This window comes from Glandiceps talaboti, chromosome 5 (genome assembly GCF_964340395.1).
Source record: "Glandiceps talaboti chromosome 5, keGlaTala1.1, whole genome shotgun sequence".
NCBI lineage: Eukaryota > Metazoa > Hemichordata > Enteropneusta > Spengelidae > Glandiceps > Glandiceps talaboti.
In genome coordinates this window covers 21,995,133-22,020,546 of record NC_135553.1, presented here as the reverse complement: position 1 = coordinate 22,020,546, position 25,414 = coordinate 21,995,133, and the positions used below count along the sequence as shown (strand labels likewise).

At 35.4% G+C, this 25,414-nt stretch overlaps 2 protein-coding genes across 2 annotated transcripts in view; one reads left to right on the top strand and one right to left on the bottom strand.

Moving 5' to 3' along the window:
* Positions 1-448: 448 nt before the first annotated feature.
* On the bottom strand, positions 449-8,749 carry LOC144435494 (uncharacterized). Its single transcript, XM_078124086.1, has 7 exons — positions 8,654-8,749; positions 8,224-8,379; positions 6,855-6,983; positions 5,813-5,939; positions 3,742-3,944; positions 3,347-3,494; positions 449-2,070 (listed from the first exon to the last, which is right to left on the bottom strand). The coding sequence occupies exons 1-7, from the start codon at positions 8,747-8,749 to the stop codon at positions 449-451; spliced, it is 2,481 nt and encodes an 826-aa protein (XP_077980212.1).
* Positions 8,750-11,837: 3,088 nt separating this feature from the next.
* The window catches only part of LOC144434918 (ras-related protein Rab-40C-like), a 40,200-nt gene continuing 26,623 nt past the window's right edge, over positions 11,838-25,414 (top strand). The window contains exon 1 of the mRNA XM_078123440.1: positions 11,838-12,255. Coding sequence (XP_077979566.1) covers positions 12,108-12,255 — 148 coding nt within the window. The 5' untranslated portion in view covers positions 11,838-12,107. The remainder of the gene's footprint in view (positions 12,256-25,414) is intronic.

Genomic DNA, 25,414 nt, shown 5'->3' with positions numbered 1-25,414 from the left:
AATGGCAGCAATGTGACATTATGTTTACAGTAGTTTTACAATTCATTTGGCCATCAAATGTGCGAAAAAACATTAGAAAGTAATGGCAAAAATCTCAACATGGGAGGAATGAAACAGTTCCCTCTGTGACCAAATGTGTCAACACAGGAGGAATGAAACAGTGTCCTCCATGACTCTACTTACAGTACATGAACACAAAAAAATACACAACTAAATTGTTGCATTCTGTTACAGATGAATTGTTACTAGTTTGAAAAGGTCAAACCACACAAACATTATGAAATAATTGTGGCATCTCCAAGGTAGTTCCAAGTCACTGTATATACACTGCAGAATTCACACCTGGAAGCATACAATTGTAAAATTCTGCTGACTGCTTCTTTGTGATGACAAGTGACAATATGTTGGCATAATGCAGGCACTTCGTTACATTTGCACTTGCATGCTATTATTGCCACTGTGTTTGGTTAACTGTATAACTTGACAGTGGTATCGTATGGGGTGTTAACTGAGAAGTGTTGGGGTATGGCACACCTGCCCCCTGATATGTAGGTGGGTAGTTAGTTACTGAGTTCTGAACTGTAGGCAATGGAGTAAATCCACGTGGTTCAATAGGAGTATCACTTTGGTAATTACCTACATTTGAGTTGTAGTAGTCTGGTGGCAATACGTTGTAGCTTACAGTAGGGGGTGGCAGAATCCCAGATGTAGAGGTACTTGTTTGTTGATTGGTTGGCTGTGGTAGAATCCCAGATGTAGAGGTACTTGTTTCTTGATTGGTAGGGAGAGACAGAATCCCAGATGTAGAGGTACTTGTTTGTTGATTGGTAGGGTGTGGCAGAGTCCCAGACATTGAGGTACTCCTCTGTTGATTGGTAGGCTGTGGTAGAATCCCAGATGTAGAGGTACACATACGCCGTTGCTGACTGGTATTCACATTCTCCTGATGAGTTGATACTGGTAACATTGAATTGTTGTTATTTCCATTGGGAGTATATGAGTGTTCAGAGTGGGGGTAATCCACTACAACGTTTGAGTTTACGCATGTTGTGTTTGTAGTCGGAGATGTCTGTTGTAGAACTGGTCTTGTTGTACTAACATCATCTGTCTCTGTAGTTGAACATGGAGGCATGGTCGAAAACGTTGGCCTCATATTTTCTGTATTTTGTAAATGGATAGTTGAACTCTGAGCTGTGTTTGGTAATGTTGGCCTTGTAGTATCTGTATTCTGTATGTGTACTGTCTCTGTAGTTGAAATCTGAGAAGCGCTCAGTAATGTCGGCCTCGTATTTTCCATATTTTGTATATTACATGCCGTCCCTGTAGTTAAGCTCTGACTTGTGATTGGAAATGTTGGCCTTGTATTTTCTGCATTGTGTCTATGTATTCTCACTGCAGTAGATTTCTGTTGTAGAATTGGCCTTGCATGGTCTGTACTTGGTACAACACGGTTCGAATTTGCAGGTGACAAACTTGTACGTTCATCAATGCTGTTAGACTGGTTGTTATTGGCTTGGCTATTGTTCTGATTTACATTACTATCAGATGCTTGTTCACTGTTCTCTTCATTATTATTATTACATGTAAATGAATGCAGCAATGTATTCACTGCTAAGTTTTCCACAGTCTGACATACATCTTTATCCTGTGTTGCATTATTCATGCCTCTGTCACCAGTCACTGACTTATCAATCGGACGAGTTCGGAATATTCTTTGTCTGGGTACTTTTTCCCGTTCCTTGAATCCACCAATCGGAGAGCTATTCAAAGTCAACTCGACCTGACGTTTTATCTGTGGCATGTTCTCGTCAGTGAAACCGTGAGCTTTCTTGAAGTGAATCTGTAGACGTTGTTTGGTGGATGTTGACATAGCACACAAGGTACATCTGTAAGGTCTGACACCACTGTGTGTTAAGAGATGGACTTTCAAACCGTGAGAGTCAAAGAACCCTTTACTACACTTGTCACAGACAAACGGGAATTCACCTTTGTGGGCTCTCACATGTTTTTCAAGGTACTTCTTCAGAGAAAATTTCTTGTTGCAGTATTCACATTCCCATTTAAAGTTACCTGAAATCAGAAAAAGTTGAAATTTAGTTTTAACTTTGAAACGTATCAAAGAAGCACTTCCCTTCATGTTCCTTTTAAAATGAAAAAATGACACGCAGCAAGAATCCACTCCCACCAAAGTATTTCACAATCAAGTCATTTATTTGACTCTGATGGTTATTTAAAATATACAAAATTGATGTGCTCAAAATGGAAAAAATGTAAATCAGTTCTCAGAAATGAATTTGCAAAAAGTTACCTATTCGTGACATGATATGAAATTGATGTAAATTAACTGTGAAATCTACGCTCATATTAAAGCAATACGGTTTATAACTTAAAGAGTATTTGTGGTTAACTTTTATTTCATACACCCGGTAAATCATCGACATCAGACCGTTGATGGACATTCCGGAACCTGTTACAAACAGGGAAAGTAGACATTAGTCAAATGAATTCGATTAATAACACTTTACACAGCATGTTGGAACAGCTGAGACATGTGTTACATTTCATGGTTTGATAAGAACACTATGATGGCCTCTTTACATGTACACAAATTCCTAGGAAAACTTCAAATTTGTTTGTGAAAGCAAACTATTATGTAAAGAGGCCATACAACTGTTCTTATCAAATGATGGAATGTAATTCTTGTCTCTCTGTATTTCCGACATGCTGTACACCAAGAGTTATTAATCCAATTCACTTGTTTACTCTCCCTGTATGTAACAGGTTCCGTTTGTCAACGGTCTGATGTCGGTGATGGTATATGAAATATTCTTACAGTATTCCAACTACTACAACATGTTGAATCAAGTCAGACAACTGACAGTGTGCACACAAGCTAATAAGAAATTAAAGTTGCATTATGATATCATTTTTCAAAACTTGGCAAAAGCCACTATTATGCTGTGTTCCAATTACTGAAGTTCTAGCCATTTCTCAGGCAACCACCACAAGGCGGCGCACCAGATTTGGCAAAGTGAGGGCTAATATTTGTGACATGGCCACTGGTTGGTTGAAGCAGTGAATGAAATGTGTGTGAAAGAACTCTGAATGTCCATAACAGAGTATTACAGTAGTGGTTAGGAATGTTTTCATTACTGGTAGTTGCTAATATTGTAGGCACAACATAGAGAATGAGTGGTAACTTTAGTGTCTGCTGACTTTATGCTACAATACTCTACTAATCTGGCCCTCACTTCCTGCCAACAAATAGCTTGTGAATGGCACCCCTAGTGGCCAAACCATGAAATCTTTTTTATAACTGGAATATGGAGTAGGTTAGTCTACTTACGGACATGAACACATTCCACATGTCTCCTCAGATGTGCTCTACATTTAAACCTTTTACCACACTGTTGACACCGATACCTTCTAGCTTTCTCTTCAGATTGGTGTACTTTACGTTTGTGTTCCTTTAAGTAGGATCTGCTATGTACAGCCTAATAAAACATAAAATAGTCACCTTACAATCAAACCAAGCAACCTCCATATCTTGACACAACTTAACAAAGTGATATATTTCACGTTCTTGATTTCAGCCAAAAACTATGTCTTTCTCAGTGTTGAGAGAATCAATTACTTAAAGAATTTAACATATGCAAATGACTCATCTCACACCTAGAGACAAGTCCCCTTAGGTCATGAGTATTTTCTTCTGATGAATGAATAAAAAATGTATACTAGTACCTTTCCACATTCCTCACACTGCCAGCCAGCTTTAGTTCCGTGTTGTTTCTCCATATGTTCAATCAGTTTTTTCTTACCATAAATGACTTCTTTGCATATGTAACATGTATGCTTGTCTCTTTTCAATCCATACGGATGAAATATGGTGATATGTCTGTGAGCATACAGTGGTGAATCAAACTGTACTTTACATTTGTCACATTCTGAAAGGAAGGAAAACAAGTTACAAACAGTTATTTCACTTTGGCATGGTGCGAGGAAATTGGTAAGTGCGCCCTCTATGTCAGGATCAGTGTGCCCACTGAACCAATTATACATGTATGTAACACTACCAGACAGTAATTTCCTGCGACCACCAAAATTTGATGTTTTCCTATCCCTCACTATGCTGTGACTTGCAAGAAAACGTACCTTTTTTATCAATTTGATCCTCAACAAAAATGTTTTGTTATTTATGAAAGGGCACACTAGCTAGAATTATGTCAGGAATCCAACTGCTACTTTCAAAAAAAAGTTGTACTTACAATATTTACAACCAAACTTTTGGCTTTATGATCTAGGAGTGTCACAAAATTAGGTTGTTCAATTCAACTTCTTGAAAATACTCACTGAAGTAGTACTTACAATATTTACAACCAAACTTTTGGCTTTATGATCTAGGAGTGTCACAAAATTAGGTTGTTCAATTCAACTTCTTGAAAATACTCACTGAAGTATAAAACTAACTCATTTTTGTATGTTGACAAAATCAGGTTTTGTCATCATATTGATATATACGTAAACAAGCCATTGAGAATGACATAGTCCCCGCTATGATTGAATTTTAAGGAATTATCACTACTCTGATCACGCAACAACACTTGTGAACCTAAATCAAACAGACTTAGATATGTTGTATCTGCTTGTTGGACATGGAACATGCCTACAACAATAAAGGATTGGTCGGGTATGGGGAATCGTATCACGATGAAAATGAATATGCACATGTATGTCATAGAACACTGTCCTAATACCAACTTTGAATGAGATCTGTTCAAGCATGTCTGAGTTATGGCTTTGGACATAGAAAAATCGCAAACAAAATGGCTGTCAGGCGGCCATATTGGATCGTATCACAATAACAATGAATATGCACATGTATGTCATAGAACACTATCCTAATACCAACTTTAAATGAGATCTGTTCAAGCATGTCTGAGTTATGGCTTTGGACATGGAAAATTCACAAACAAAATGGCTGGCAGGTAGCCATATTGGATTGTATCACGACGAAAATGGATATGCACATGTATGTCATAGAACACTGTCCTAATGCCAACCTTGAATGAGATCTGTTCAAGCATGTCTGAGTTATGGCTTTGGACATAGAAAAATCGCAAACAAAATGACTGCCAGGCGGCCATATTGGATCGTATCACAACAACAGTGAATATGCACATGTATGTCATAGAACACTGTCCTAATGCCAACTTTGAATGAGATCTGTTCAAGCATGTCTGAGTTTTGGCTTTAAACAGGGAAAATTAGCAAACAAAATAGCTGCTAGGCGGCCATATTGGATCGTATCATGAAACAAATTGACGTGCATATGTATGCCATTGTATGTTGCCCCTGTACCAAGTTTGAAAAAAATCGGTTCAGGCATCTCCAAGAAACAGCTGCGGACGGATGGACGGACGGACGGACGGACGGACAGACGGACCCCAATCCATAAGTCCCCGTCCCGGACTTCGTCCGGCGGGGACTAACTAGGAATTTTATTAGACACATGAGCTATGTGATTTGAAATTCATTCAAGTAAATGGAAACTTTTTTGTGTCATACTCGGCAAAGGTATTCATTGATGTATCTGTTTTGTCTTTCCTGCGAATGTGATAGTTGACATTTTGGTTGTGGTTTTCTGAATATTTTTTTTAACAAATCAAATCAAATCAAATCAAATCAAATCATAGGCTGTGTATGAAATGTCAACCCCCCCCCCCCCCCCCCCCCAATAACTGCATTAGTTATTGGCTGCCATAACATTATACTGTCAAAGAACCTGAGAAGGAAAACTTGCTTCAGTACTTACCAAACCTCATTGGCTGTCTCTCTGGATCAGGCTGTAAATATTGCATCTTACAATATGGTGGGGAAAACCAATACAGAAGTTCATTCCCTGGTCTAATGTTCTTCATGGTCACAAAAAATATTGTGTTCTGTCACCAGCAACAAAAATAAATATGACATATGGATTATCAAAATGAGTATTATTTCACTAGATTCTTGTTCACTGTAGGTACCTGATATACATCATTATCAAAACTTACTGTGTTGCCACTATAAAGGGGCAAGATCAATATGCAGGATAAACAAATAAATTCTTATACTTAGGACCCCCTCCCACCAACTAAATTGGCCAAAATTGAGAATTGCTTCAAACCACGCAATCAATTTCAAATCAGTAGGTAGAAGTATTAGTAGTGCTATGAGTATAAAGCCAGTATGTAGTGAGTAAAAAATAGTTCTTTTGTTGACACTTTATTTTAGTGCCATGCGTTTACTAGAGCAAAAATTCTTCCTTTTCTCAATTTGACATTTTTTAAAGGAATATTTGTATTTAGGGGTACAAAACATCCATCCATCTGCTTTTGTAGGATGAGAACCAAAATGGCTCATCCCCCCCCCCCCCCCCCCCCAGTAAAAGAATTTAGTTTTTTATCCTACATTGAACTATTGATTTCACCCCTAATTGAGATGAGCTATCTGAAAATTAATAAAATTGACAAAACTACTCACTGAATATTCAGGTCATATGAAAATAATTTTTAGGGTTTGACTTGGAGTTTAAGCATAGATGCACAAAAATAAATGCAACCAGTCAACCATTGGAAAAGTTGTTTGGGTATGACTTGCAAACAGTCTTCAGTGGACTATGGAAACTTATACTTGAAGGGCTGTTCAACTGACATTTGTATATGGCAACAGCCCAATGAAACACCATATCCAAAACTGGATCTCACTAGCCATAAATTATTGTCTAAACATCATGCCAGAAAACATCTTCATTTTGTGACAAATGGCTTCAAAACTTGTACTTCTTTATCTGATATTGTGGTTGTGACTTAACATACCTGTACAAACCTAACTTCTACATTCTGTTGTCCTTGTTTAGGGGCTGGGTTCATATAACGTAGCCATGTTGAGGAATCCTCATTGGATAAATCCAAGAGTACCGATATGTTTCCCTCTTCATCGTAAATCTGACGAGACAATAATACAACATGATGTAACAGTTATAACCCTGATAGGACATGATTGATATGTGATGGATTTATTGTAAGTACTCAGCTGGCATCAAGAAAGTATAAATCACGGTTTTTACTAGTGTACACGTAACTGTAAGTCTGTGTTGGGGGTTAGGGAAGGATACCTTGTGAATTCACCATTTTTAATTGAAACTTATATATGTCAAATGACATAAAATGCATTGGCTTCATTCGCTTTAACTTATTAGTATGGAGCTAGTATCGATCTGAACTTAGACTGAAGTGATGTATGGGCCTTGCTAGGCACCTTCCATTAAAACGACTCGTTGACTGTTTCTATTGTTATTGTAATTGCTAAACTATACAAGCAGTTGACAATAATATGTCACTTTTACCCAAGTTCTGACTGATGTTGGCTACATACATGTATAGATATATGAAAGTTAGTTGAACCAATGTATTTTATCTCCTTAAAATATGAATTGTTTTTAAAACGTACATGTAATGAATCTTAATGTATCCTTTACCATTTAAAGTCCTAATAGCTGCAACTTTCACTAAATAATGTCAAATTATTGGTATTTCATCAATTTTAGGAGAGAATATATTGTTGGTTGTCTGATTAAAAAATTAATACTTCAGTTACAACTAGTGTAGCTTCAACTCCTTCGTCTCCAAAACATCTACAGGAAACCCTGAATACAACACAACCAAGATACAGGTTGTATGGAAAGTGTTGAAAGTTCTATGCAACATTGCTATGACTGAGACAACCTTTAGTTTTTCCCTTTGCAAATGCCACTCAGTTAGTGCCAGGGTGCCGACTTATTGATTCTGTAGTATTTTTTGGAGACAGTCATTGCAACATTGTATTACTATAGGTGGTACCATTTTACACTTTTATAGTCAAAACAAATGTTGATATCAAATCTCCACTCATGGTCTGTTTACCAAACACAACAACCTTGTAAAGGCTGGGTAACTTGTTAGTGAATGCATGACAGTGATACATTGTAACTTACTTGTCTCATAATTATTGATAAATGTGAAAACTATTTACATAAATACTGAGCGGTATACTCAAAGGGAAAAAAAATGATGATGGGTTCAATCATAACAATGTTGTGTAGATTACACTTTCCATGCCACCCTGATCTTGGTTGTACCATTATTTCTTGAGTCTCTTATCCAATAGCTAACAATGTCTATTATATATACATTGTTATATACTTACAGGCCAGAGAAATCTAGAATTGATATCTGTAGTAACATCTTCAGGTAAAAGAGATGGACCAGATAATGGTTCAAACACTGTATTAACTTTAAGGTATGCCTTACTATACACTCCAAGTTCACCACCATTTGCTTCAGACTGACCTACAAGTAGTTGCTAACAAGACAAAATTGAACAGTCAATTATTAAAGTTTTAAAAGAGAATAAAAGTCATGATTTGTCACTATTCAAAATACAGGTGTTTATTGGGTATCTTTGACTTATTGGGGTCAGTAATAATACAATATGCCACAGAGCTTGAAAAAATGCAGCAAGAAAAGTCTGAGATTCGAAAGAATAAGAAGAAGTGCACCTCTGAATTTATAACATGGGTTCTTGCTCATCATATCAATGTTACTATCATTCTCGGTGCCTGCATGAGCATTTTTACCTCATGCTGTAGAGGATCAAAACCGAACATGAATATTGACTTATTCTCAACATGACTGCAGCACTGCATATATGCAGTGCATGGAGTGGAAGTCATGGTGTGAATCAAGAACTCAAATGATTCTTGTTTTTGGTGATACACCTTGGCAGTAATTTTCAATTTCAGGTATGAAGAACTGTGTCAATCGCTGACCTCTCTATTATTGGGAGATCCAATACCTTCACAAATAAAAAACACTGATATGCTTGTTAAACCACAGCTTGCCAATGTCTACAGTTAAACTCTTTAAGGGGCATGGTCAACAGTTCAATATAGAATAAAAAAGTAAATTCTTTTAGTTAGGGGGTGGGGGTTGAACCATTTTTAGTTCTCATACTACAATATCGACTTTACTTTCAATGGAATTGTTTTACTTCTAAATACAAATAATTCAAGAAAATGTCATCAAATCGAGAGATATGGAAGAATCTGAAGCCTAACTAAAACAATTTAGTTTTTTATTTGACATTGAACTATTGCTCCCCCCCCATCAACCCCAAGAAATGTTATACACATGTACATGTTTTTATATATACATGTAATTGTGTTTGCTAATATTAATACTGTGGTGTACCAAAGACTTCATGTACATTTGTACTCTTACATTTTGTCATTTATAAATTCACACCTCATTTATAAATTCACACCTTGGTGAATTCAGACTGAAAACAGTCTTACCCATGGCATGCTACACAGTGCTTTACTTCCTGTCAGTCTATCTGGCAGTATTGTATCTCTCACCAAAGTGTACCTCAAATTAGAACCATATAGTTTCTTCATTTCATTCTTGATCTTTAGTGTAGTTGGTGGGTCTGTCAAAAAGTAAATATGTTGAAAACGGTATGGATGAAACAGAGCAGACAAACTCAAAATATATGTATTTGTGGAAAATATTGCATACAGTATTACATACAATATTGTTCTCCCTGGGATTTTTTTTCACACTCCGATATCAGCCAAGCAACACCTCCTGAAGTTACTAGTTAGGGAAGATGAAAAGAACATCTTGGGTCTCATGAATTTTTTGATACCATTTTTGCATCATAAGATGATTTTAGTTTCATCAAGAGAGTGCTTAGTAATTACAGTAGAGCTGGTGTTGTAGTTACATGTACTTTGTTCACAGAGAACATAATTTAACTGAGAAATTGGTATTAACAGAAAACTAGAAAGATGATTTTCTAAATTCTTAACAGACACACAAAAGGATCAAAATTATGGTACCTATACTGTAAGAAATAATGTTTCCATTTTCATACGTTTACTGTTAGCATTATCTAGATTATAAAAAGATGAGTGAAAAAATGAAGTATTTTAATTTGATGTCTACAATGTAGCTAGCTGCACATTTTGTATACATTATCTGTCAGAGATTGCGTGAAGCTATTTTCTACTGATTTTCTCATGTACAATTTACATGTACAATGTATACACACTTCATTGCACCAGTAATGTCCAATAAATTCTACAATTAATTTATATGCGAGATTATTCCCCAATATTTTTCTTCTTTCTACTGATTATTCCAACAGGAATGTTATTAAGAGGGGTATTAAACCATGCACAGACCAAGTCATTGTTTTTAAACAGAAAATATGGATGTTATATCCTGCTAGCTTGACAATACAACAACATGGATTAATATCACTGGTTCTGTGGTGCTCAAAAAAATGAGTCAAAATATTTCAAATCCACCTAAGATTTTTTTTATATAAATTATGCTAGAGGAGGAATACTATTCCTTGATATTTTGTTTCATTTAGCTGGAAAATACTTGTAACCTACAGGGTTTGTTACTATGAGTTGCTGCAACATACAAGGCCTCTTAGGTCACTTGTATTCTCCTTCACTGAATAAAGAAAAATATTTTATCGAATGATTTCTACTTGTCACTATGAAGCGATGAAGCACAGTGACAAAAATTCTTAACACATACTTTCTGCTTGAGAGACAAATGTTATTGTACAATGTTGTCAAACCAAGCTTTCCGTAAATTTGACAATGTGAGGATAATGCTTCCGCTAAATATTGAACATTTTGTCTCACATTTCAACAATCGTCATCCAATGATATGAATTACAGTACACGTCACGCTATGGAACAGTCAGAGAATAAATCCAATATTTTTGGTATGGATGTGTACAACTTTACTTGTAAGGCTTAGGGACAGAAGGCAATATACATGTATGATATATATGATATGGCATCAAACTTCTTACTTGTTATTGAGTCATGGTTTCCACTATCTCCATCACTGTGTTGTTGTAAATGTTGTTGTATAACATTGGTTTGTTTCTTTAGGAAGACCCCTATATTACTCAGTTGTTCATCATTCAGGCCTACACAGACTTTGGCACCATCTCCCTGACAGCTATGATCTCTGCTATTCTTTCTTCTCTTCATCGCCTCAACAACTTGGATAAGATTCTGTCTTTTCTTCTGTCGTACCCTGCTGGCTATGGTGCCAACAGCTTTTGATGTATTGCTATTTCCTGTTGGTGCTGATGACCCTTCGTCTGAAGCATCACTATTTGGAGTTTCCATAGCAACATCTTCTCCACAGTCCCTCGTTATACTGATAGAGGGACTGTGATCTCCTCCCTCTTCTCGCTGTGACGCTCTTAATTTCCTCTTCAGTTCTTTTAGTTCATTGAGGCGTTTTGCCCTCAATGACATCTTACTCTTTCTACCCATTGTTTGTTGCAATAGCAATCCTGTTAGAAATGAAATGCGTGAATACATACAGTCGATGCAAAGAGCGTATGATGTGTACGTGTTCTGCAGTGTGTGTACACGATTGGGTGTATGTATGAATCTATTTTGTAAATTGTAGTAGTCTAGAGATGTACAGGCACTAAAGGCCATAGGCATAAAGGTGAAAAGGAAACGATGCATTGAAATATCTGTTGACCATAAAATTGCACAATAACATGTACTTATTATGCTGGATTCTAACTGCTCTGTTTGCCATGTTATGATTCTGACAATTTTAAAGAAATTTAGAGGTTTACCTAGCTGTGCACTGTGTACGCATACGTATCCTTCAGACCTAATTGGAGCAAACAAAACAAACAACTATCGGAAAACATCAAATACGCATGCGTCAAGTGAGAATTCTGGGATTGCAACACTTTCATAAACAACACATTTTGACTCGACGTCGCAGTGTCACAATGATGATCGCCGTTGTCTGTACCTCGATGAACAGCTGATCGCACATGACAAATCTCTTCGACATTATTGAAAAACCGTCAAATTTTAGGTTAAATAGGGACTTACCGTGTGCTAAAGCCTTCAGCACGGTACTAATTACATCGGTTATGCCAGTAAGGTAGATTTTACAGTATATTTTGAGCTCCTAACACGCCGAAGTTCGCCTGCTTGAGAGCTCTGTCGAGCTCGTTGTTCAGCGGCGATGGACATGGGTTCCACAAATGTTGGCAAACCCTACGACTATATGTTGAAATTTCTCGTTGTGGGAGACAGTGATGTCGGAAAAGGAGAAATACTCAGTCGTTTAGAGGATGGTTCAGCGGATTCACCGTACGGACATTACAATAACGGTGAGTAAATTTGTTTTTGCTTAGGGCAGTCATGCACACGATGATAACTCCTTCCGCATTTTTGGAATGGTGCACATCGAGAAGTATCGTCGCTCACTTCACGTTCCAATTTTCAGGGAATTGCTGTGACAGAAAGTGACCCCTGTATAGCAAACAATTTTAACCTGAATTTAGTATCAAAACAGTACACGAGACGAAGGGCGAAAACTGGAATAACTCCTGTGTCGTCGTAGTTACATGAAAGTGCGTAATATATATACATGTACCACCATACAGCATATCCATTCACTATTTGTGTCTCGTTTAGCAAGTGCACAATAATTAGTGGTTCTAATGTATGTTGAAAGCCACGATTTTGACAAACATACCATAATAGAGTGATCTTTAACCGTTGGAGATGAAATGGTTGTTGTTCTACCCACTGGACGTGCTAAAATGTCAGAAGCTTCTACTCTCACCTGGTCTGTTATTCCACACTTTTGAGTTGTTTGGTTGAAGAATAAACATAGTTGACAATGAAGTGACAACAGTAGAATGACAGCTGCAAACTGGCACATTGTATTGTACGGGCATTGGTAGCAGCACACACAGCGTGCTGTTGGACTAATAATGCAGTGATTCTTTACAGTATGCACCCTTTCTTATTCTTTGAAGAAAGAAAAAAAAATGTATCTGTACAACCATAGATAGTGGTACAACCGTTTGCTTTATTTTCTTGACAGAAACTTCAAAGATATCCCAACCTTTTAATTTATGTTTTTATTTGTTAAAATAATATGCTAACAGTAAAACAGTATTTTTCGTCATGAATTATTTATAATTCTTTATATTTATCCCAAACTCAAGTTTTTATGATCACTCATAATTCATTTAAATAACAATAATTTATTCCCAACAATCTATAATAATTACACAATTTACAAATACATTTGCTAGTCAGGATAAATATGTATATCAATATCCAACAGTAAAGGAGGAACAAAAATAGTTGTTTTGCAGCTAATCTAGTCCAAACCCTATAAATACAATTGACAAAAGTATTATCTGGGCATGTCCAAAATGATATGATAAATGTGGGATCCGCAAAACTTAAAAATACTTGTACATACATTGCACATGTATGATGTAGCAAAAATAAATGAATTATCATATTATGTGTTATCAAAAAAGACTGAGTTTGTCAAAATGAGTTTATGTTTACACTCAGAAACACATAACATTTGTTTCCAATATCATCATGTCAGGCTGTCTATGAGATTAATATTATATATAATAAATAATACCCAAAGTTAAAACAAGACTTTTGGACAATATAAATGTAGCTGAATACTACCCAAATTCTGATTGGCAGTGTGTCAGAATCTTCTAATTACAGTGTCAATCATGTTTTAGGATGTTCTGTCTGACACACTTTGGCCCCAGTGAACTTCAAATAATGCTCGCATATGTACTTGTAGACAGTCTTATCCAATGTATGATTTTATCACATATGGTAACTGTAGGGGACTCGGTGATAGTGTGGTCACCAAAATTTAGGAAGATGTTGTTTTTCAAACATTTTTTAAAATCATTTGTAATGAAAAGTGCTTTGTGTGACTTGCAAATTGCGTCAGATCTCTTACTGTTGTACATTGTATATGATTCATTTCAATGTTCTTCAGATTGTGAAGAGATCAGCAGTGTCAAGGCCTAGCAATGGCAAGAGTTATCAGGCATGCCATTTCTTGCAGATAAATTTTCACTTTGAGTGTTAGTTTACACTATAGGGACACTTGCCAAACCATATTGTACTGGATCTACTGCTGACACACTTCAAGGATGTTGCTCTTAGTCTAAGTGCATGTACATTGTACATCACAGGTTATTTTTAGTTTACATCCCAAAATGACGAAGATGAGTTTCTGTGAAGTTGAAATATGACAAATAATCAATATGAAATGACATCCTAGATTCTAACAGTAACTGTTTTGGTGTACATGTTTTAAAGCTGTACTGTTTCTGTATCAGGAGTGTAATGTTTTTTGATCAGATAACCAACAGTATGAGAATTAGACATTTTACATCTTAGTTTATTAGTGGTCATTTTTGTCTGTACATAGTACAGTAACATGTTAAAATTGCAACCATGTTGGGGGCTGCTAATTTTAGGGCCCAAACCCCAAAAATCAATTTGAGTTATTGTATTGTATCATTATGTTCACAATTGTTACCCACTGGTGATTCAAATACTGGTCAGAGTACATGTGTACATATGATGTTGTAATAAGTCACATTATATCTATTTTAACAGTTTCAAAAAAACATTGCAGTTGCAACTAGTGTAGCTTTAAGGAAGTGTGCTCAGAACAATTACACATGCACATACTTGGAAGTTATTTAACCAGGAAAAGGAAGTGAAGACAACTAGGCATCTTCCATATAACAAATATAATAGATTAGTTTGCAAGCTGGGTTTTATGGTGAAATTAATATTGTTTGACCGTACATGTATTCCTGTCTTGCTCAGCCTCTGAACTTTTCAATATTTTTAGATACAAAAAATATGTAGGTACATTTGTATATGTTTATGTTACACAGCAATACTCATTCACAAATTTATGTAATACTGCTGATAACAAATAATAGCATTGTGCAACAGCGGAGTCTGGATAGATGTAGATGTGTCGCTTTTATAAAACTCAAACTGTACGTGCATAGACAAAAGTGTGTCAATGTGAGAATCTTTGGAATGTATCTGTTAACATATAAGAATGTGAGACTACCACCACCTACCCTTGGAACGTGAAAATATCATGTTGCTATCAGATAAATATTTTAAACTGCTCCATTCTTGTTTATTATTTGTTCCACTCAAATGTGTACCTATCTATGTATTGAGAGACTGGTATGTGAGCTACTGCATGTATTCGTCCAAAGGTCAAAGGTCAAAAAAGCTTGTCTTTGTAGAAATTTATTTTAACAAGTATGAGAAAATTAACGACTTTAATATATAGTCCCTGGCATATTAAGCTGAGATGATAAGTAACTGAAATATCTAATCAGAATGTGTTTATTGAATCTGTGTGTTGAAATGCCAGGGGCAATATCCAGTTTGTCACCATTATATAGGGATATTATATACATTATTTTCCTGGAATGAACCTTTTACTGCAAATAATGGACACCGTAAACTGGATAATGTTTGCTGTTAAGGAATGGTAAACTTTATTGTATCATATTCAGTTTTGTACTTACCGTACATTATCAAGTATTCAGCTATTCAAAATTGTTCATTCTGGAATCTTCTTGCCATTTAAGTACTCGGCTATCATATTGATGTCAGTCAAACTCGTGTGACCTACTTTCTACACTGCAACCCCAGTTCTGGGGTGCAATAATTAAAGGTTAATGTCACTAAAACTAGAATATGGTCTGTCTTACTGCAGGGAATTGGCAAACCAGGGATGCATTTGTGTGTGAGTTTTATCTGAAATGATGCATGCTAAAAGTGTAAACGTGACTGCAATGCATCAGTGATTTTGTCATGGTAACGCTAGCCATAAAGTCATCAGTTTTAGCCAGGACATAGCAATTATTTCATCTACAACAAGGTTAATGACTTTTTGTAAGGATGTCAATAACACATATTTTAATGACCTTGATGTTAAAATATTATGTATAACTATAAAATTTGTATGTACATGTAGGTACATTTGTACTGACCTTTCTGATGGACTGGGTTCATAACATCATTCCCCCCTAAGTGAATGTTTTGGAGAAGTACAGTAACAACATTTTTATCTGTACACATGTAGCAATAATATAGCTGGCCCATAAATGTTTTAGGTGAAAGTTGCACATACTTCCCTACTTTATCACATTGTCAGAGCTGAGATCTTCCATACCACACCCATTAAGGAATGAGATAGACTAATATGTGAGAAGTAATTTTTCATTTACACATGGAGTTGAAGACTATCAAAATGATCATAAATCATTTACCCTGCCCCCTTCAAAGTTTGAGATGTGAGAATCTTACATTTAAGTCTTTCATTGGCCTTTTAAAAAAATCTGAAGTTTTCACACTGACAATACTGGTACATGTTGTATAACTGATAGCATTGCATGATCAAGACCTGTTAGCTGCCTGTTATTATTATTATTATTATTATTATTATAATTATACTTTATTTGAACTTGATAGACTGTTGAGCCAAAGGGTCTTCTCACAATGTTGAAATAAAAAAGTATACAACTATATACATTAAAAATACAAAGAAGTAAAAATACAAGCAAAGTGATGAAATGAACGCAAAGGATGTAAAAGTAGCAATAGCCAGAAGATTAAAAAGACAACTACCAAACTAAGTGTTTCCTAAGACTCCTAAGAGATGAAATTTACATTTACAATTACATGTACATGTACATGTGTACTTTAATAAAAAAATCCAAAAGTCTGTTAGGATAGTGGAATATTGCAAGTAATGATAGTATTAGTCCTTGTAGTTGAACCCTATATAGTACATTGTAAAGGTACAAATGTAGGCATATCGCAACATCACAGAAAATATTTCCTACATGTACATGTATGTCTGTGTTTTGTTGACTGACTTCAACATTGAGTAGTAAATATGGAACGTTGGTGTAGGGTCTATGGTAGAACTAAGTATGACTTCACTTACATTTTGTATGTGCACATTTCTAAACGTTTTACATATTTGTTTTATAATCATTATTCATATCATTGTTGAGTAAATCACAGGATGTAACCAACTATTTAGGTAGTCCTAAAATGGCCTGAGGAGAATCCTGACATACATGTAACATGTACCCATCATATTATTTGCATAGTGTGTTTGGATAGAACTGTGTTCAAATTTAGATGTACATGTATATTTTATAATAATATTTCCCAGAGTATTCGGAATGATAAAATAAACCAGATATTGTTTTCTTAAAAGTTTCTGTATTTTATTTGTCATGAATCACATTACCCAAACTTCAAAGCGTGCAATTTTGAGAAGTTTCCTGATCATATACACTATACACAGTGTAACACTGCAACCATAGACATCTTTGCTATAAATACAAATGTAGGTTAAAGCCTTGTCTTCCCAGTACATGTGCTACATGTAAATAATGTACATGTATACATTTGTATATACTAAAGTGCAAGTGTCTTAATACACTCAGCTTAGCATTCTCACTAGTCACTGTAAGTGTTAAAGCTCCTGGGGGTAACTTGAGTTAACATTGTGTTCCAGAGATTTACACCAAATCATGGTTTCATGACATCACAGGGTACATTTGTATATGGTACCATTTATACATGTACATGTAATTTGATATTGTTTGATCTCCATTTGATGAACTGCACAATAAATTCCATATATCATTACATGTACACGTGTAGCTGGTTGAAAATTGACAGGTTTGTGAGTACGCATTTTCATTAACTTGTGTTTGTCTGTTGTAATCAAATGTTATACCTGATGAAAAGATACACATTAATTGATCATGATAGTTGATAATATCATAAAAAGTACAACTATAGTACTTAACATTAATTAGTATGCTTATATTTTGAATAATTTATATTGAGATGGAAATCTTTCTAATGAAATCCAACCTTCAGAACCAAATGTTTTGATCGATTTCAGAAATTCTCTGTCCACAGCCAGTATTTATGTTCTGTTACACTTTACAGTCAGAGGAAAATACTATTGTTATACATCATGTAGACTGGAGTTGTATTGTTACAGTAACAGCATCACTTTGAAAGCAGGGAAAATGGGATACTGTAAGTATATTCCTTAAGCCTCAGTGGGCAGGCAGGAATTCCCTTTAAGGCTTGAACTTACATTGTAGTTTTGTCAGATCTGTGTGCATTGATGATTGAGTTGGACACAGAACTCAATGCTGTACATAGTGCATAATTGCAATCTAGAGATACCATTGTTTTGGTCAGTCCTATGTAATTATGACAATAATAGGGTGTAAATTGGCCACTGTGTGATTTATTAAGTCTAAATACAGAAAATTTACATGATAAATTATCATTAGGGCCAACCTGAAAATTATGTACAAAACAAGCCTAAGTATGGTGCCTCCCACAAAGGGTAGCCTCTGGCCTGGGAGTGTGCTGAATTCAAGTTACTTTTGTCTCTGCTTGAACACATGGACAGACCATAGACCCTCCACCGACAGACAGATAGGTGTTGATGGATGGTAGCTTAGACTTTTATCTGTTATCATATATCTAGAATAAACACTTGTAACCTTGTTTGTTGTTTTGGTTCCGAATATCCCACACAGACAGTATGGAGTCTGTAATTTGTGGTGATTTACATGTGAAAAGTATACATGGGTACATTCTGTGAAGTCACTTTCAGCAAAGGTCACCAGCAGGAAGTGGGCAGTTTTGGCAAGGGCTCATAAAATGCAGATTGCCGATCACAACCTTGAGATGTCCACTCTGTGATTCTGTGATTACTAGTATAACAGCAGGGTAAAATGAATGAAATCAGAAAGAAAGAAATATTGTGTATATTATTCGACAATATCGGTTTTTTGAGTTATTTCAAGTGCATACATGAATAGAAGGTTACATTGATTCTGTGTGCTTGGCAGAGGAGAGGGGGACATATAGCATGGCAGATTCAGTGACAGTGGTTGAAATAAAAGAATACATGGCCATAACCCAAAGAAACTGTATATTAACATGTCTTCCTTTCTACCACAAAAGGAAAGTCTAGCTGCTGCTATATTATACCTGTATGTAGACTCATGGATGCATTAGTGAGACTAATACATCCATGGTAGACTGTACCTTGGAGAAATCTGCATGTGATCAATACCGGGGACTACATGTACTACTCCACAGATACACAGATTGTGGATCTTCAACTGTAACAGATTATATGTGGTATTATCACATAAAATACGTCTTTACTACACAAAAAGGTAAAACAAGTGAACGGTGCTATTCTTGTCTATTGATCCTAAAAATTAAGGTCACTGTGAACAATCTCACAGAGAGAAGAAACCCATAGAGTATATAATCTATAAACATATAAGCAATGAGGCTTGACACTTCAGTTCTCCAACCTTCCCAATACATTTTATTTCCACATATATTATTTGCACATTTTTTTGTCTTCATTTATGGAATATGTTATAATTTTTTTTTTTTATTTGTTTCGAGCAGTCTACAATTACAGTAATGTACATGTACGGATGTAGATGAACACCAACTCAGTCACTTGCTAGTAACAGTACATAGTGGGAAATGTGGTATATAAATGCCGTGTAATTTAAAGCCATTGCCCTGTCTAATTGTCAAGCATGGTGCCATTTCACCAATTCTTGGCCCTGTGCCAAATTTACATGTTGTTGTCTATGTCATATTTGTGATTGAGTAATGCATGTATTTAGCATTCAACATTGTCATAGACTATCACTGTGTATACCCATGAATCTGTCAGTTTTTGAATTCTATGTTTTTCGTATGCACTGAAATTGTAGAATTTTCAAGCCGACAAAAATATAATGTTAAATAATATATCTACATTTCATTTGATTCGTATGCTTTATAAATGACATGCATATCCTTGAGTTTGTACCATGCCAACATGTTGGATGAAACTTGCATGCTTTGTTTCTCAGATGTCAATCTTGACAATGAAACCCCAACCCAACCCCCCAAAAATCTTGTTCAAAGATCTCTCGTTATCATCTATATATTGATCATTTTCTAGATTTCTGTTCTTTGTTTCGAACAAATTAGTGACTGTGTCAACTTCAGCTCTCAGTGAGTCGTGAGTAACTGTGTTCAGATCTCTGTGACTGCTCTCAGTGACTGTGTTTCGACTTCACTTCTTAGTGAATTCTCAATGTGCAGTTCTCAGTGACTGTGTTTGGGCTTCACTTCTTAATACTGACTGTGTTGTCATGGTTCATTTCTCTGTGAATAGAGTATTGTGACTCTGCATTGTTATTGAAATTCATGTACATGTATCTCAAATTTCATCACAAAATAATTATTTGGTATTGGATTACATATTAAATCCCCTAGCAGTGCATTGTATGTTGTATTTACGGGAGTAATTTAGCATTTGGTATGATCTCTACAGTGTATTAGATTATACCAAATAGGAAGCTATCATCTGTAATATTATCAGCCTTTTAAATTGATGTTTTGGCAACAAAGAGTCATGTAATTGTAAAATTGTACTTATTAGTGTACATATGTAGTAACATATAGTTACAAATAAAATGGTCCCATTTCTACTATATAACATGTAACATGTTACATGTTACTTACAGCCCAAGTAGAAGTAATTTTTCACCACTTAAAAACAATAATTTTGCAGTGTTTCAGAATACCCCAAATTTTTACATGTCACCATTCAATCATTCTGAATAATCTCTCTAACCTGGAGACTTGGCTATCTGAGTCAAAATACTGTCTTTGCAAATGACATTTTCAAGCCACTAAAGCAAGGTTTCTGGGCAAGATTCTCTGCTCATTGTACTAGTTGTTGATGATGGTGTACATCTACATTTATACTGGCTTGACAGTATTATGACTGAGTAACGGTTCAGAAAGACAGAGAGGTACTTGTTTGTCAGCAAATGACAAAAAAAACAGTAAACTGTTTTGAAAGAGGTCTTTGTTTATCAACAACTGATAAATTTATGGGATGTCAACAGCTTTAGATCATTCTAGGTATTACATGCTAAATAAGTATAATATAAATAAATAAAAAATAAAAACAAAAAGTTTGAGAAGAAAGTTAGTTTCAGTTACAGCCACATGTACATTTGTACCAGGGCTTTATCTCCATACATGTACATGTAGTTCAACAGACATGTTGGTAATGTACTGTACACTTTAGGGTCAATCTTCTTTGTTTTGAGTCTTGGTTGTTTGCCTCAAAACACAAACTAATGTTATCAATTCTCATAGGTTGTATTTGAAATCTGCTTACAAAAAATTATCCTGACACATACATGTAATTGTTATGCAGGTGTGGTCACAAAAGCTTTTCACTTTTAAAAAAAGGACTTCACATTTGAATTCATTTTCCTTCTTACTCATGCACTATATGTACACCTTCCTATTGTTAGCATCACCTGTGATTGTCACAGAAGTGACTTTGATAGAAAAGGTGTTGTTTTTGTGAGATTCAAGCGTCCAGTCCTACTTTCTGGCATCAAACAAAGACATGTTTGCTTATTTCCTAATACCACTGATTAAGTGAAATTTGAGTATTAATAATCAGTGGATAATAGTATGGTTAAGGTTACAAAGTACACATTTTAGGTGAAAAGATTTCAACCTGCACTTACGAACAAAAGTAAGTAATTCACTTTTAATCTCGATGTTGGGCAGCTGTACATGTTTATGCTGAAGAGTACCTTTCCAATTTGCTTGCTTGGTGTCAGTCTGATGTTTACACTGGGTATACTGGTGGTGCTATCTCTATACTGTAGGAGTTGTACTCACACATGTACATGTACATGCAGGTGAGGTAGTTATGGTGTACCGGTAGTACCAGTCTGGTGTTTCTAAGGTACTAAATTTAATGTCTACAGTCTGATGTTAGCCCAGTTAGAAAGGGATTCTTAAACAATACCATACACTACTGCCAGAATAACATAACACTTGTATTTTAAGTTTGTGTGCTATGCACAAACTAAAATGTTGAGTAGCGCCAGAGTAGCATTTTTTTTTGTATGTGACCTGACTATACTGTTCAGTTTTTGAATTGTTTGTCTATTTATGTTCTGACCTTTGAATGAGTAAACTAAACATAGGCCAGTCATTGTGATCAGGTATGTTGTAATATGTGATGACTCACAGTATTGTTGACAAGGTAGAGTCACTCTCATATATTGTCAACACGTTGTCTAATGGTTCAATGAAGTCGGAAAACAATTTTATCAAAACATATCTTTTCAACTCTTGTTCTTCGATTGTTCCATGAAACTAGAAAACAATTTTGACAAAACACTTTTTGTCAACATTTAATGTTGAACGTTTCCATGAATTTTCAAAAAAATGTGGCAAATCCTTTGCTGCATTAGATATGTGATAAAAAAAGTACTCATTGCTAAATCAACAATTGTAGTATTATATCATAGAATTATTTGGAGGTCTGTAAATGTTTTTTCTTTAAAATATTCCATTGCCTTCTGAATGCTGTTTATAGGGATGAATAACAAATGACTAAATTTACATAACAACAAAACCTATTGTTACACTAATGGCCTAGTATCCTGGGAGAATTTCCTGAGTAGAACAATGAACCCAATTCTAACTTGTAAATGAACACTCTTTTATCTCTGAAACAGTCTTTGGGAGATATGAAAAAAAGTTTGCTGGAACAATGTAATGGATTTTGCAGACATTGTAAATGGATACAGGGACAACATCAGATTTGTCTTTGTTTGTTTTTAAATTCAAGTCTTATTGGCTATTTTGAAGTGAAAGAATACATTTTCTGTCATTTTTCTATTTTTGTACATTTTCACAAAGCAAAGTAAAGAAGACCTCACCTACCGGGTTCATTCTACCTCAAGTATAATAACAAATAAAGTGTATACTATAACTGAGTACATTGTAAAAAGAAAAGTTTTACAGCACAACAGCTGCATGAATGAAGTGTTTAGAATTTTACAGCCACGTTTAATGTAGACTGTTTTGAAATGAAATTGTACAGTTTTGTAAGCTAGTATAGTGTACATTGTGAGCTGTAGACTATATAACATGTACCATGTAGTGAAAAGACATGGTCAGTTTACATAGTGCATAGTGGTATCTTTTACACCAGTATTTAGTGAATGGCTAAATTTGGTCAATCCAATTGTCAATCAGTGTTCAATAAACAGTAGCACATTCCTTCTTTACTAGGTGCTTTGTTTGGCCTCAAATACAAGTTACAAGCGCAGACACAGAACAGGCCATAGGAATGACCAAACACACACATATTTACATGGAGAATTGTTCTCAGGTAAATCCTTTGAACTTTAAAGGGCAGCCATGGCACTAAACAATCCATGTCAGCATTTGATTGACAGATGATGGAATGTTGCTTTTGGGAAAGATAATAGACTCATGGAGTCTGTATTTTGGGTTTGAAGTGTCTTACAACGCATGTTACAGCTACAGCTGATTTTTTCTAAGATAGAATTTGCTATCATGTAACCTGATGAAAGAGACAGTCATGACATGTATTACACAAATTTTAATCTCTTAATAAATTCAGAAATTTTGAATTTTGGTATTATTACAAATGTGTATATTAACATCCACACCTACAACCTTTAAATTAGTACAACCAAAGAATCACTTTCCCATTGCTAGTATTTATTAGGCTAGTTCAGTGCCAACACTGTACATGTAGCTGCAATAATGTGTAACGTTTGTTGTGATTTTAACTTGAGGGTTTTTTCTTTTGTTTTGTGCTCTTTATGTTCCAATGTTTGTCTCAAAGCAAATGGTACAATTCCTGTAGGGCAAACTCAAATAGACGAGATCACGCTGAAAATATGAGTGAGATGTCAGCGTACTATGCATTTGAAATTATGCTGCATGTCACCGAATGTGTTACTTCTTTCCCGATTTTGACAGGATTGCGGTACCTCTGAACATTTCTTGGGTCTTGAAGGCTCCATAATTGATGTTGGAGTTCGGAAAGGTTCGATTTTTTGGCAGGTACACTGTGTACATGTAAGGTGTAATATACATGTAGCAGAAAAATCCACCCAACTTTTCAAATCAGATCTGAATCCTTTCCGTCTATTTGTGATAATGTTATAAGAATTGTAGTGTTTGCTTCCAACTGCATCAGAACTGACGAAAAGCACAAAACAAGAAAAAAACTCAAAATCACAACAAATGCTACAGTTACTGCAGCTATGCTTGTAACACCAGTCCTGGCTGTAACACATCACTAGCATGTATACGTGTACATCCATGTGTTAGTAACTGGAAGGATGGATACCTGCACAACCCTTTACATGTGTGTGTACAATGTATGTTATGATCAGGCTAGCCCAGGTGAATAATAGAAAGGGATTCTTGAGCTGAATTGTGTTATAAAGGTTCATCAACATACGATTGTAGTCTGCTTCTCTATAATATGCTAATTTACATGTAGGTGAGATAGTCCTTAACTTGTGAGTAAGGTCTTTTGAAATCTGATTCAGTTCATTTATTCAGCAGTTTTACAGTCTAGACATTTCGGCCCTCTTCATAGTAATTCTCAATAATCCTAAACCCAAAATACAGACTACACTGTTACTACAAAATGTACATTTGTACATGCAGTCATACATGTATACAAGTACATAATATGCATATGTAGATTTCATGTGACCAACACATGGTATTATTGGTGTATACAATACAGTATACAATACATGTATAATAACAGTACTCGGCTTATCTGGTCATCCATCCATATAACCGTTTTCTACATCCCGTGCAGATGGAAGGTTAGATACTGGGTAATTTATGAAAATTGAAGCAGGTCTATTAGTCCTGTATGCCACAGAGACATTGAGAGTGAAAGCAAAGTCAGGCAATTACACCATGTGACAGAAACCACCTTGAACAAGGGTGATTTATGAACACTTGGATTATCTCACAAGTTTCAGCTGAACGTGAGAATTTACAAATGTACATGTACATATGCATTCTGATGATGGAACCTTTGTAATCGCAATACAGCACAAAATTACTGTCTTTTCCCTCTCAGATACGGAAATATTTATAGTTTTAGTGCATAATCATTCTACTATGCATTTGGAGAGTTTAGATACATGTAAGCACATCCAGTGTGTTTATAAAACATGGCGTGGTTAAAATATTCTACATGTATATTCTATTTATAATATATGGATGAATGCTTTGACACAGGAATGTAGAAAAGCTGTCAGAGACAGATATGTCTATAAAACTTGTTTATTGATTTACTAGACCTGCATGCAAATACCATAGTTCCATAGCTGTATTAAACATAGTCCTTGCTCATGATGCATCAGATATAGGCATGTAAGATTTGTATTTCAGACTGTTTCAGAGATATAAGTACCTACTTGATTGTGGTCCATGGGCATCATTAAATATACTTTATTCTAGAGATATCACTGTTTCAGTGTACACATGTAGACT

What these genes read in the sequence shown, in the direction of transcription:
- LOC144435494 (XM_078124086.1), bottom strand. Translation starts at nt 8,749, where the DNA reads ATGACTTCCACTCCATGCACTGCATATATGCAGTGCTGCAGTCATGTT. An exon ending in TAGAAGTTAGGTTTGTACAG is followed by an intron (nt 5,940 to 6,854) that starts GTATGTTAAGTC and finishes TGCTGGTGACAG; the next exon opens with AACACAATATTTTTTGTGAC. An exon ending in GAGACAGCCAATGAGGTTTG is followed by an intron (nt 3,945 to 5,812) that starts GTAAGTACTGAA and finishes CCTTCCTTTCAG; the next exon opens with AATGTGACAAATGTAAAGTA.